The sequence below is a fragment of the Felis catus genome, chromosome C1, assembly GCF_018350175.1.
Source record: "Felis catus isolate Fca126 chromosome C1, F.catus_Fca126_mat1.0, whole genome shotgun sequence".
Taxonomy (NCBI): Eukaryota; Metazoa; Chordata; class Mammalia; order Carnivora; family Felidae; genus Felis; species Felis catus.
Window position 1 is genome coordinate 20,713,350 of NC_058375.1, and position 14,273 is coordinate 20,727,622.

At 49.6% G+C, this 14,273-nt stretch overlaps 1 protein-coding gene across 1 annotated transcript; it reads left to right on the forward strand.

Annotated features, from left to right (window-relative positions):
* The first annotated feature begins 6,467 nt into the window (after positions 1 to 6,467).
* On the forward strand, positions 6,468 to 10,073 carry LOC101084040 (proline-rich protein 3-like). Its single transcript, XM_019836466.3, is given in 2 exon segments — positions 6,468 to 8,806; positions 8,809 to 10,073. Coding segments are annotated over 2 exon segments (855 nt in total). The 5' UTR covers positions 6,468 to 8,034; the 3' UTR covers positions 8,892 to 10,073.
* The last annotated feature ends 4,200 nt before the right edge of the window (positions 10,074 to 14,273 follow it).

The window sequence follows — 14,273 nt, forward strand, 5'->3', positions numbered from 1 at the left end:
CCCCACTGGCAGCACCTGCTACCAAGGGCAAGTGTCTGACTCTTATCAATGCTCCCAGCACCTAGAGTAGTTCTGGCACAGGGTAACATGTGCTCCGGGCACAGGAATGCATGAATCCATCAAGGAACAAAGGAGTTAACAGGTGAACAAATGAAAGCCCAATGGAAAAATAAATAAGTGAAGGTAGGAATTAAAGAATGAATGGAAAATTTCAGGAATCAATGACTAAATAAGCAAATGAATAGAAGAGCAAAACTGCTTATGCTTTTATGTGTTTTAAATGTCTATTTACTTAGGGGCGCCTGAGTGGCTCAGTCGGTGAAGTGTCTGACTTCGGCTCAGGTGATGATCTCATGGTTCGTGAGTTTGAGCGCCACATCAGGCTCTGGGCTGACCGCTCAGAGCCTGGAGCCTGCTTCGGATTCTGTGTCTCCCTCTGTCTGCCCCTCTGCTGCTTGCACTCTGTCTCTCGCATTGTCTCAAAAATAAATATTAAAAAAATTAAATATAAATGTCTATTTATTTAAGTAATCCCTACACCCAACATGGGGCTCGAACTCACAACCCTGAGATCAAGAGTCCTGTGCTCTACTGACTGAGCCAGCCAGGTCCCCTGTTTATGCTTTAAAATACAAATTGGAGGGGCACCTGGGTGGCTCAGTCAGTTGCTCGTCCATCTTCAGTTCACGTCATGATCTCACGGTCTGTGAGTTCAAGCCCCTCATAGGGCTCTGTGCTGACAACTCAGAGCCTGGCAGAGCCTGGAGCCTGCTTTGGATTCCGTGTCTCCCTCTCTCTCTGCCCTCCCCCCCCCTCTGTCTCTCTCTCACTCTCAAAAATAAACATTAAAAAAATTTTTTTTAATACCAATTGGACCACATAAGTTCCTTGCTTAAAATTCTCCTGTGTCTTCCCTCCCAGTTTGCTTGGAGTAATAAGAATAAAATAAAATGCCACAATAACAAAGAATAACAAAATTCAAATGCTTTGCCATGGCCCCCTAGGCTTTGTGTGCCTTGTCCCTGTCCACCCCTCCAGTCCCACTTGGGCCATCTTCCTCCTCGGCTACACTGGGATCCTTCTCGGTTGCCAGAATACATTGAATTTTTGCTTCAGGGCCTTCTCACATGTTGTGCCCTCTTCCTAGGACACTCTTCTTGCTTTTCACAGTACTGGCTCCTTTCCATCTTTTACCTGAAGTGCCCTCCTCAGAGAAGCCGTCTCTGACCACCCCATTCAGGGAGGGTCCCCTTATTTTTGCCCTTGACACCCAGTTTGTCTCCTTCATGGCAGTTGCCACAATCTGAAATGGTCTATTTCCCAGTTCATTGTTTATTGCCTATGAATCTCTCTTGACCAGATCAGGGCTCTGATCTCAAGAGATACCTGGCATCACTCGGGACAGATGGACAGAGTCTAGGACTCTCATTTATCCATTTAGAATAATCTGGTGGTAGGGACACAGACTGTGGCCCAGACTACCTGGTTCGTGGACCAACTCTGCCTCTTCCCAGCTCTATGACCTTGGACAACTTATTTTACCTTTCCGTGCTTTGGTTTCACCATCCATAAAATGGGGATACCAGTAGACCCCACTTTACAGGAGTCTTGGGAAAAATCAATGAGCCGTTGGCACATAGTGAGGGCCATAAAAGTGTTCGCTATCATTCACTCATCCATTCGATCAAACCTCAGATCTTCCCTGTGACTACCCTATGCCAGGCTGGGTGCTGGTGTCTCAAATAGGAATCAGGCTCCAGTCCTTGACCTCTGTGTGGCACAGGAGACTGGTGGGCACAGGGGCAGAGAGACCAGAGGCCATAGGAGGGGCCTGTTGAAACCCCCCACTATCCTTCTAACCCCCCCCTCACATTTTCCTTTAAAACATTTCTGAAAACTCCGAGCAAAACCAAAAATCAAAGTCCAGCAAGCCTGCTGAGACCTGCCATCCATTTCCCATCTAGCCGTCACTCTCCTCCTGTTCTCACTGCTGCCTTCAAGCAGCCTAGATAGTGTCTGTTGTCAGTCCCAATATCCTTCTTGGCAAAGACCGTGCTCTGCTTTGCCTCCCTTCCCTTCCAGTGTACTTGCCCAGAAGTCCCCAAGCCTGCAGCAATCCAACCACCCACCTTCTCTGGGTACAGAGGAGACAACCACCTGCTATGCAGGCAGGGTCACAACTCCCAGCCTCAAAAGGACATGAGCCAGCCCCGGCAACCATCCAGTGCATTTCCTAATAAGCTGGCCCTATAGATCTGCCCAGAGGACCAGTTCACGCCCTTTCTTCTGTCTTTCACCTTCCCCCCTCTTCCCTCCTCACTTGTACTCTAAATGCCCTCACCTTTTGCATGCCTCCCACCTTCCGTAACCCCTTCTCAAGCATCATCTATCTCTCCCTCCGCACAGAATTATCCTTGCAGCATACAAATAGGTTCTAGAATTTCCCATTTAAAAAGAAAACACCAAAACAAAACAAATAGCTTCCCTCAGAGAATTAAGCATTTATCCTGCTTTCTTAGGAGGATCTGCAGTTCATTCCTAGTGGATGAGGCAAAGCTTTTCTTTGCAGAAAAAAAGTGCCACCTAATACGCTAGAAGGGATGTGAGAACTAGAAAAAACCCATTTTGCAGCCTCAATTAGATAATCAATTTAGGCAAAAGAATCATCAGTGATGTGTGAGTCAACTTGGGCAGTCGTCACAAAATGCAGGGTGGCTCAAACAACAACCTATCTCTCACAGTTTGGTAGGCTGAAGGTCCCAGATCAAGGTCTGGTGGGATTGGCTTCTGGTGAGGGCTCTCTTCCTGGCTTGCAGACAGCCACCTTCCAGGTACATTCTCACAGGACAGAGAGAAGGTGAACTCTTTGGTGTCTGCTCGGATTCCAGCCCCACCCTTATACCTCATTTAACTTTTAATTACTTCCAGAAGGGCCCTATCTTCAAATACAGTCAAATACAGGGATTAAGGCTGCAACGTGTGAACTGGGGGGAAGGGGGACACAATCCAGTGCATTGTAGATGCCAAAAATGCCCGGTGAAAGGTTTTAAGGGACAGACAGTTAACACGGTGCTGGGAAGGAGCACGGCACAGCCGATCTGTGATTTGCAAAAGGGATTTCTCCTTTTTAATGGAGAAGTCAGGTAGACACCTCGTAACTAAAGTAAGCTGGCACCATGTGACTCCTTGGGTGATGACTATTAAGGATGCGTCATCACTGTGAATAATTCTTGCTACAGAAGCTTAACCTAAAAGCAATCAAGGGGTCAGCAAACTATTGGTCATATATGACCTCTGCCTGTTTTTGTGCATCCCCTGAGCTGAGAATGACTTTTGCATTTTTAAGTGGTTCGAAAAATCGAAGGGAGAATAATACTGCTTGACATATGATAATTAGGGTAAATCCAAATTTCAGTGTCCATAAATAAAGTTGTATTGAAGCACAGCCATGCTCCAGGGGCTTTCGTATTGTGCGTGGCTGCTTTCACATTACAATGAGGGTTGAATAGTTGCAACCGATGCTGTATGATCTACAAAGCCAAAAATATTTACTTGGCTTTATAGAAAGTTTGCCAATCCCTGCTCTCGACCTGACTTCCAGGTACAAGATACACAGAGCTTAGAGGACTAAGGTAAACAGCGTTATGAGGGGAACTTCAACCCCATCTACAGTGTGGAACATCCTATGAGAACACTGCCCTGGTCACTTTAAAAAGTTGCTGCCATTAAAAAAAAGGGGGGGGGGCAGGATGGGGGGGGGTGACTGTTCTATACTGAAAGAGACCAAAGAGACATCACTACCAAATATAGTGTGTGAACCTTGGTTAGATATTTTTGGAGAAAAACCCGCTAAAGCCAGTAGTGGTTGATATGTTTTTCTCTTTCTCTCCTAGATTTCCAGCTCCGGTAGGGCAGGAGTTTTGTCTCTAAGTCTACCCAGCACCTTGCAAGTGCCTGGCACCTAGTAGGTGCTTGATAGACGCTGGTGGCAAGCAGGTATGAAAGAAGGAATCACTTTCGCTTGAGGGACGGGGATGACCTCACAGAGGAGGGAGTGTCCGAGTGGGTTCTGAAAGATAAATAGGAGACTGCCCACAGGAGAAACTTCTAATAGAGCCCCCCGCTCAATGGCTCTGGGGCCAGGGATGACACCCATTCTGTGGGCCCCAGACAGCAAGCAGAACTCTGACCGGTGGGTGGAAGCTCAGGCAGACAGGCAGAGTTTCAGCTCAAGAGCAGAGGAAGAACGACAACGGTCAGGACAGCTCAGCAGCAGAATCGTTGGTCTCAGGAGGCGCCAGAGTGAGCAGGTGGAGGAAATCCACATGTGGGCAGGGGGTGGGCCTCCATGGGGATGCACAACCAGTTCCACCACCAAGCCTTTGCTCCATGGTGCTCCCCATGTGGTGGCCTCTCTCCTCTTTTTCTTTTTTTTTTTTTTTTGCCCAGGCTCAGCCTTCTAGGCAGGTGGTATTTCTCCCTTCTCTGAACCTTGAGCATTTCTTGTCTGCACCGTAGGGGGCGTTTCACATGCTTGGCCTTTTATGGGCAGGCACGTCTTCACCTAGTTAAGAGGCAGGACCTCTGACCCACTGTATGACCTTGAGAAAGTGCCTGTCTCTGCCCTTCTGTTTCCTGATCTGTACAAGGATAGGGTAGGACAAGACGTTCAATGAGGGCTGTTCAATCTCCAGATGTCTTGCTTGAAGTCTGCCTGGTCCTCTTGGCCTGTATATAACTGGGGGCTCCTGGAGGACAGGGAGGGTACTGGCTGAAGCCCCTCTGCCAGGACCCCCAGGAAGGGACCCGACTCATCTCTGCACAGCACAGGAGCCAGGGGTGGCTGTGGGGTGTGTGGTGATCCTCTGACCTCCTTCCTTGTCAAAGGCAGCGTGGGTCATTCAGGCCCCACAAGTTACTAACTGTGTTGTCTTAGGCAAGTGATTTAACAATTCTAGGCTTTAGTTTCTACATCAATAAAACCAGAACAGTAATAGCTATCTTCCAGAATGTGGAGTAAAAGAAATGATGGCTTTGAAAGCACCTTTACCAGATGTATAAAGTATAAAGAGCCATCAGGAGCCAGGGAGGGAGGTCTGATCAGTTTTAGAATCTTTCCCACCGATCCTTACCCTAGTCCCTCCATTCTCATAAGGTGATTGATGCAGGGAGAAATAATAAATACTTTCTATGTCTAAAGCAGGCCCGGCACATAGTAGGCGCTCAAATGTTTGTTAAAAGAAAGATTCATTCTATAACCACTATCTCGCTTGAGCCTTGAAGCCAAATGGGAAGGGGCAAGATAATGGTTTTCTCTGCTGCAAGGGTAAAGCCACTGCAGCTCAGAGAAGTAAAGCGATTTGGCAAAAGTAACACAGAAGAGCTGGGTTTGGAACCTAGTACCTTCTGCTTACAGAACCCATAATTGAGATCCCCTCCCATGCAGCCATCTGTGGTCAGGGACTTGCCAGGCTCTGCCTATACTCACCGTCACATAAGGGCGACCTGGTGGGTGGCACTTGGACAAACACAGAGCAGGGAGGGTATGCCCCCCCCCCAATCCAGGGGCTCAACTCTGCTCTTTGGTGGCCCCGAAGTATGCTCCTTGGACAGAGAGACAGCTTGGCCTTGGCTCAGCTGCCCATTTATCAACAGATCCATGGAGCCACAGGACAGGTGTCCCAGAGCAGGACAGTGGGAAAACTGGTACAGTACGGGGCTGTCTGAGACTGTGGGACTGCCTCTGGGCGGCTGACCCAGCCAGGGGGCTCATGACAAGTTGACGTGGGAGGTCAGGGGTATGCCACCCCAGGGCCTAGGTGCTCCCAACTTCTGTGAGGACTACCATGTTTCCGGTTAGGGGGGGCTCTTATCCTGGGGTGGGGGGAGTGTTTCTAGAGGAGGGCAGTACTTGGCTGGGAGCACCACGGGGAAGGCAGTGGAGCCATCTCACAGATTCCTCCCACCAGGGGTGTTGACGTTGGACTTCAGTGATGTCCAGGAGCTGTCTGAAGCCCCGGAGGACGTGAGCACCAGCAGGAGCTGACTCAAGTACTACCACTGTCCCTGAGGGCAGGACAGAGCATTATGGAGGTGCTGGGTTTCAGAGTAGGCCTGGAGTGTTCCTGAAGGGGCAGCAAGATTTTCACTAGGGGTGGAGAGCTCTAATGGGAGGGAGGACTAGAGTACTAAAGTGAGGTGCGGAGTATTAGGCGTGTTGGTATGTTTCAGGGGGACTGGGGTATGAAAGTTGGGGCACACATTTTAAAGTTGAGCTGGAGTTGGGGCGCCTGGATGGCTCAGTCGGTTAAGCGTCCCGACTTCAGCTCAGGTCATGATCTCACGGCTCATGGGTTCGAGCCCTGTGTTGGATTCTGTGCTGACAGCTCAAAGCCTGGAGCCTGCTTCGGATTCTGTGTCTCTCTCTCTCTCCGCCCCTCCCCTGCTCCCACGCTGTGCCTCTCTCTCTCTCTCTCTCTCAAAAATAAAAAATAAACATTGAAAAATTTTAAAGTTGAGCTGGAGCCTCACAGCAGGGTCTGGAGTACTTCAGAGATGATGGACTCTGGTACAGTGGGGGTTACAGGACTTCACTGAGGGCTGGGTTATTTCACAAGGTGTGAGAAGATTATGGGGAGTGAAGAAGATTTGGAGTATCTCAGAGGAATATTACAGAGGAGGCTAAAGTCTCCTGGGAGAAGCTCGATTATTTGAGGGAGCAGGGGTACTTCAGAGGGGGCCGGACTCTTTTACATGGTGCAACGAGATTGTCTCAGAGGTGAGCGAGTATGGTGGTGGGGACGGTGTGTGACCCTGAGGTTGTCCGGAGAGCCCCCTTAGCCCTGAGTCTGTAGTCCAAGGATTCCAGGGGCATCCCTGGGAGTCCAGGCTCGTGCTCTCCCCTGCCTCCTCCCACGGCAGGCCATCACCTCCATTTCAGCCACCAGCAGTCCTGACGTATGGACTATGCTGGTGACCGTGGCCCTGGGAGCCAACGTCCGCTGTTGACTCCAAGTCAATGACACCAAAGAGAAGCCAGTCCCAGTGCAGAATCCTGCCTGAGCTCTGGGGCTTCCAGATAAGGGTCAGGCCAACTTGACCATCCCTCTGCCTCTGGGCAGGACTTCCTTCCCCTTTTCAGCAGCCCTCTCCCAAGAGTTGAAGTAGGGGGCATTGATGGACACAGACCCTTCTGGTTCCAGGGGTCTCTGCAGTCTAGCCACAGTCCCTTCTGCACTGATGGGGGAGGGCATACTTATTTCCTGAGTATGGGAACCCTGTTGGGGTGGGGGAGCCTACTCTCCTGCAGCCCGTGAGATCTGAGGCCCTCGGGGGGCCAGGAGCGCTCAGTGCTCGAGAGGGTGTCAGTAGGTGGTGGGTGGAAGAGTGTGTGCCAACTCTGGGTGGCCTCAGGCCCTCAGGGGCCAATTCCTGTTTGTCCTACTATGTACAGCTTCAGCTACCTACTGGGCTGTCACTTCACCAAGTCTCAGCTGGACTATGCCAACTTCTCCAACTGCTACACATGACACCCTCCCCCTTCCAAAGGGCGAGTGGCCCCAGCTCACTTAACATGGGACAGAGCCCCAGACACCCTCCGTGCCCGAGCACCCACATTTCTACCTTCTGTGTCCACACCCCCGGCCGCACACCCTGTACAATGAGGCGGCACAATGCTGTGGTTTCTCATCCAGCGTCAGGCCTGGGGCTGGTATCTCACCTCTCTGAATGCCCTGTGTCTCCATCAAACTGAAGACTATCCTCTTATCTCCCCTCTTCCCACCCCCCAGCAGACTGAGGCTCCCTGGGAATGGAGAATTTGAGGATGGGGGTGGAGGGCTCCCGACAGTCCTCTAGGCCTTATCAGAATGGGAAGAAAGAATGCAAATACTGTCTCTGAGACAGCTAGGTCAGCCTGGCCTGGCATATGCCCAAGCCTGGAGTCCCTGCCAGAGGAAGGAGAGAAGAAAGGGATGAGGGATCACCTTTTATTGAGCATCTACTGTATGCCAGGTCCTATTCTAGACATTCTACATGCATAGAGTTTCTGTTCCTTTTTTAAAAAATTTTTATGTGTTTTTTTTTCATTTTTTAAAATTTATTTTTGCCCTTCCTCACTGCCCTCCAAATCTCGCTGTAGCCATTGCCTCAACCACGATGCCGAAAGGAAAGAGGCAGAGTCAGCAGCAGCCGCCGCCACCGCAGCAGCCCCCGCGGGAAGAGACTGGAGACGAGGAGGATGGGAGTCCCATAGGACCACCCAGCCTTCTGGGCCCTCCCGCCATGGCCAATGGAAAGCCTGGTGGCCCTAAGTCAGCCCCACACTGGGATCCACCCACATGTCCACCATCAGAAGAATGGATAAATAAGTTGTTGCATGTGCATGTGATGGGATACTACACTGCAATGAAAATGAATGAACTCCTGCTACCGGCACCCAGGATGAATCTCACACACACGATGTTGAGCGCAAGGAGCCAGACAGAAAGGAATGAAGACTCTCTTCACGGAGGTCCTCCAGGCTCAAGGGGACCAATGATTCCACCACTGCTGAGTCTCCCACCTCCTCCCCGGGGCAGATGCCCAATTCGGGGGGGCCTAGGCCCCAGATGTGGCCCATATGGTCGTGGTTGGTGGGGGGCCAATACTGGACCTCCTTTTCCTGGACCAGGCCATGGGGGTCCTTCCAGGGGAGGCTTTCACAAAGAGCAGAGAAATCCTCGAAGGCTCAAAAGTTGGTCTCTTATCAAAAATACCTGCCCACCCAAGGATGGCCCCCAAGTTATGGAAGACAAATCCAACCGCCCTGACACTTTGCCACAAAGGGTCACTGTCGATATGAGGACCTCTGTGCCTTCTACCACCCAGGCGTCAATGGACCTCCTCTGTGAGACTGTGCCTTCCCATCTGGGCTGGAAGGAGCCCTCTGTGACCTAGCGGCCATATATTTCCCTGTGACCCTGGGATGGCTACCGGGAGGCTGTTCCACCCACCACCCTCAGTCAGTGACACCCACCCCCATCCGCCACCTCCCCATTTGGGGTCCAGAGTTGTGTTTCATCACTGGGGCCCAGGGTGTCGTCTTTCTTCTGATCCAGCTTCCAGTGACTCGCCTTCAGGACCCCATCTTTGCTCCCCTCAACTGCCTCCTGGATCCTCTTCCCCCTCACCAACGGACTGCTGAACAGGAAACCTCTTTGGTGCTATTTCTTGTGCACCTGCCCACCCAGCCCCCGGTACTGCCCTCGATTCCAGAAAGCTCTGGAACAGTTTCCTACCATTGCCTTCTGGCTGCTTAAGTCCTTTTTATGTGACAAACCTTACCCTCAAAGTTGCCAGTTACTCTGTGAAACTCACCAGGTCAATCTGGGGTCAAGTATGGATGACCCGTGTAGAGTTACTTCTTGAAAGGCCATTCTCCCTGCTTTTGGATTTTGTAGTTTCTGCGTCAGTAGCACGATCCCCACCTCTCTGGTCTGTGATCACTGTGCTTTGTGAAACTGCGCAACCCTTCGTACACAGCCTCTCTCAGTGTCCGTGGCATCTTTGTGGCTTCCCGACACTAGAGTAAGTTTTTCTGCCCAAACGAGTGAGACTCGGTGCCCTCTAGACTTTCCACACCTCCCAACGGTGGGAGAATTGTGAACCTTTCTGCAAGACTGCCTCCCTGGTCTCCCCATCCTGGTGTCGGTTTCTCTGGGTTTGACACAAGCCCATGAGATGTCCTCTAAAGCTTCTGATGGGCAACCCTATCTCCTCTCCAGCCCACTTTAGCTAGACTATGTCATTGTGAGGCCACCAGCCCTTTCGTCTGAATTCTGTGAATCTCCACCCGGCCTACCTTTGGGTGGAACCTGGACAGTACTGTCGCCTTCGTCTAACCTTCTTCCCTGCATCCCTGGCACTGGTTGTTTCCTGTGAAAGCGGCAGTGAGTTTTGAACTGGCCCTGAGGAAATGGGTCAGGGGTTGTGTGGCCAAAAGGGAAGGATGAGAGCCGTTGGGGAACTGAGAACGAATTTTTTTTTCTTTTTAACATTTTTTTTATATTAGCAATAAATGCAGTGGAAAAAAAATATTTTTGAGAGTAAGAGTGTGAGTGGGGGACAGGAAGAGAGAGAGAGAGACAGAAGACCCAAAGTGGGCTCCACACTGACAGCAGCGAGCCCAACGTGGGGCTCAAACCCACCAACCGTGAGATCACGACCGGAGATGAAGTCAGTCGGTTCAACCAACTGAGTCACCCAGGTGCCCCAAGTTTTTATTTATTTATTTATTTATTTATTTATTTATTTATTTAGAGAGAACGAGCGGGGGAGGGGCAGAGAGAGAGAGAAAGAGAGAGACAAGCCCAAGCAGGCTCTACACTGTCAGTGCAGGGCCTGACGAGGGGCTCAAACTCACGAACCGTGAGATCAGGACCTGAGCCGAAATCAAGAGTCTGTCAAGTAACAGACTGAGCCACCCGGGTGCCCCTAGAGTTGCTCTTCCTTTTATAGGGATAGGGAAACCGAGGCCAGAGAGCTCCAGGGACTTGCCCAGGGTCATACAGCTAGTGAATGAGTAAAAAAGCTGGGTGTGGGCTCAGGGTCTACCCGAACTAACACTGCTTTCTCTCCATAACCCTGATGTGGGCCGCTAGACAAATCCTCATTTCGCCGTCTATTGGCTGAATGACCTTGACCAAGTTGCTTGACCTCCTGAAGGCTCAGCCTCCTGATCTGTAAAATGGGGGTATTAACAAAATCTGTGTTTGATGATGAATTGAGATTAATGCATGTGAAGTGCCTGTTGTATTGTGTTACCGTGCAGAGTAAAGGGTAGATAACGCCAACATTTGAAACATACGGAAGAGACATGGTCCAGCCCCGAGTTTGAAGGAAGAGACAAAGCAAAATGGCAGAAGTCACCCCATTTATAAGTTCTCCAGGTCCAGGGGAAGGGAGAAGACATTAAGGCATATGGACCACAAGCTCCCAGCCCCGCCTTGCCCTTAAGCACTGCACTCGGTTACTTGAAGTGTATGTTATATATCAGCCTTTTCCACTGGACCCTTGAGAGCCTGGCCCAGAGCTGGCATCTCTCAGTGCTGGTTACACTGAAAAACGACATGTTTATTTATTGAGAATTTACAAGGAGCCGAGGGTGATGCTAAGGGCCTTCTGTGCATTAGCTCATTTAGATCTTCACGATGACCATGAAAGAGGGCACCCATTTTACAGAGAGGGAAAATGACATTAGAGAAGATAAGAGCTGGGTGTCTGGCACATAGCTGGTGCTCTTGACTTTTGCTCTGAAAGGCTGAACAAACGGATGGATGAATTACGAAGGGGGAGGTGGGAGCAAGGAGGTCAAGGTCACAAGTGTTCATCTCTCCCCTCATCCATCTTTATTAGCTGCCACAACTGTGTCCACCACACCTTGTGCCTGGTCCCCCATCGCCTGATGGACACAGTCCTAGGGAGCTGGCAGTTCTGCAGGGCCCGCTGAGATCCTCTGAGCCGAATAAAGGAGCAATCTCTCCTGCCAAGCATCTGGCCAGTGTGCCTCTGCCTGAGAACCTGACCTGGAAATTCCATGATGAGGGGGGCCCATCTCCAAATCTCTGACAACCAACAAAGAGTATAGGAAAACGTCGCCCAGCTGCTCTCTCAGAGGTCCCAGGGAACTAAGGGGAAATTCATTCTTTATTGTAGCAGGAGTGATTTCAGCTAGATTGCAGAAGGGACTTACCGACAGAGAGGGGGAGCAGATCTGGGATTCCTTACTAGAGTTAGAAAATGACACAGTGGTCCCTGTGGGTGGCCCCACAAGCTGAGCTGTGAACAAGGCAGACACAGTCTCTCCCGTCTTGGAACTTAGAAGGGGGAGGAGACAATCAACGCATATGTAATATCGAGGCTGATATATACTTTGAAGAAAGGTAAAGCAGGGAAGGGGACAGTGCATGGTGGCATTTGCGAGTCAGGGCTGCTTTTGATTTTATTTTTTATGTTTTTAGGTGAGAGAAGGCCTCTGCAGAGGCGACTTGAAGCAGAGATCTGAATGAAGTGAGGGAACAGCCAGTGCAAAGGCCCTGAGGTGGGAGTGTGCCTGGCAGGCTCTGGGAACAGCAGGCCGCCTGTCCGAGTGAATGAGGGGCACGAACCAGAGCTGAACGGAGAGAGATGCTTGCACTCTGGTGTGCACTGGTCAGCCATAGCATGATATGTGACTTTGTTATAAATGTGATAGGAAACCATTGGAGGGTTTTCAAGCAGGAGAGTAATGTGATTTGTGTTTTAAAATAATTTTTAATGCTGTATTTTTGAGAGACAGAGAGAGAGACAGAGTGAGAGTGGGAGAGGGGCAGAGAGAGGGAGACACAGAATCTGAAGTGGGCTGTAGGCTCTGAGCTGTCAGCACAGAGCCGGACGTGGGGCTTGAGCTCTTGAACCGCAAGATTATGACCTGAGCCAAAGTCAGATGTTTAAACTGACTGAGCCACCCAGGTGCCCCTAAAATAATCTTTTAAAAGATTTTATTTTTAAGAAATCTCTACACCCAGCATGGGGCTCAAACTCACAACCCCAAGATCAAGAGTTGCACACCCCACTGACTGAGCCAACCAGATGCCCCCAAAATAATTTTTGATTTAATTTTTTAAAGTAAGGTCTAGGCCCAATATGGGGCTTGCACTCGCAATCAAGAGTCACATGTTCTACTGACTGAGCCAGCCAGGCGCTCCTTAATTTATTTTTTAAACAGATAATACATTCATATGGTTCAAAGAGTAAAATATATTATGAGGCGCCTGGGTGGCTCAGTTGGTTGAGCGCCTGACTCTTGATTTCTTTGGCTCAGGACATGATCTTGGGGGCGTGGGATTGAGCTCCGCGTCAGGCTCTGCACTGAGCGTGGAGCCTGCTTGAGATTCTCCCTCTCTCTCCCTCTACCCTCTCTCTCTCCCCTTACTCTCTGTCTCTCCCTAAAAAAATTAAAAAGCCCCCAAAATGCAAAGTATTGTTCCCCTTCATGCCTTTATTCCCTTCCTTCCACCAACCACACGTGTTAGTTTCTTGATCGTCCTTCTAAGACTTCTTTACACAAACACGAGCATATATGTAATTAACATTTATGTGTTAACATTTATATGTGTCAGACCTTATTCTTATCTTTATTTTTTTTAATGTTTTATTTATTTTTGAGAGCAAGAGAGACAGAGCATGAGCAGGGGAGGGGCAGAGAGAAATGGGGAGACACAGAATCCAAAACAGGCTCCAGGCTCTGAGCTGTCAGCACAGAGCCCAATGTGGGGCTCGAACTCACAGACCGTGAGCTCGTGACCTGAGCCGAAGTCGGACGCTTAACCGACTGGGCCACCCAGGTGCCCCTGACCTTATTCTTATCTTTAAAAGATTTAATCTCATTTAATCTTTATGACTCAACCCTATGACCTAAGTACTGTTAGCCCTACTTTACAGATGAGGAAACTAGGGCACAGAGAGGCTAAATTATTGCCCCAAATTGTACAGCTTTTAAGTAACCATATTAGTTCTCTAGGGCTGCTATAACCATAACAAATTACCACGAACTGGATGGCTTCAAACAACAGAAATTTTTTCTTTTAAAAAAAAAAAAATATATATATATATATATTATTTATTTATTTATTTATTTATTTATTTATTTATTTATTGTATTTTTGAGAAAGAGAGAGAGAGAGAGAGTGCACAAGCAGGGGGGCGGGGGGACTGGGAGACGGAGACACAGAATCTGAAGCAGGTTCCAGGCTCTGAGCTGTCAGCACAGAGCCCAACATGGGGCTCAAACCCACAAACCAGGAGATCGTGACCTGAGCCAAAGTCAGACACTCAACTGAAGGAGCCACCCAGAAGCCCCCAGAAATTTGTTCTTTCATGGTTCTGGAGGCTAGAAATCCAAAATTGAAGTGCCAGCAGGGTTCATTGTTTTTAGAGGCTCTCAGGAGCATTTGTCCCATGCCTCTCTTCCAGCTTCAGGTACTTTCTTCCAATCCTTGGTTTGGAGATGCGTCTCTCCAATCTCTGCCTCTGTCTTCACACGGCATTTTCTACTGTGTGTCTGTCTCTGGGTCCAAATATTCCTCTCCTTATAAGGATACCTGTCATGATGGATGTAGGGCCCACCCTAATCAAGTATGACCTTAACTTGATCCTCAAAAGCTCTATTTCCAAATGAGGTCACATTCACACATTCCAGGTGGACGTGAATTTCGGCGGGACGCTATTCAACCCACTACAACACGGGAATGTGT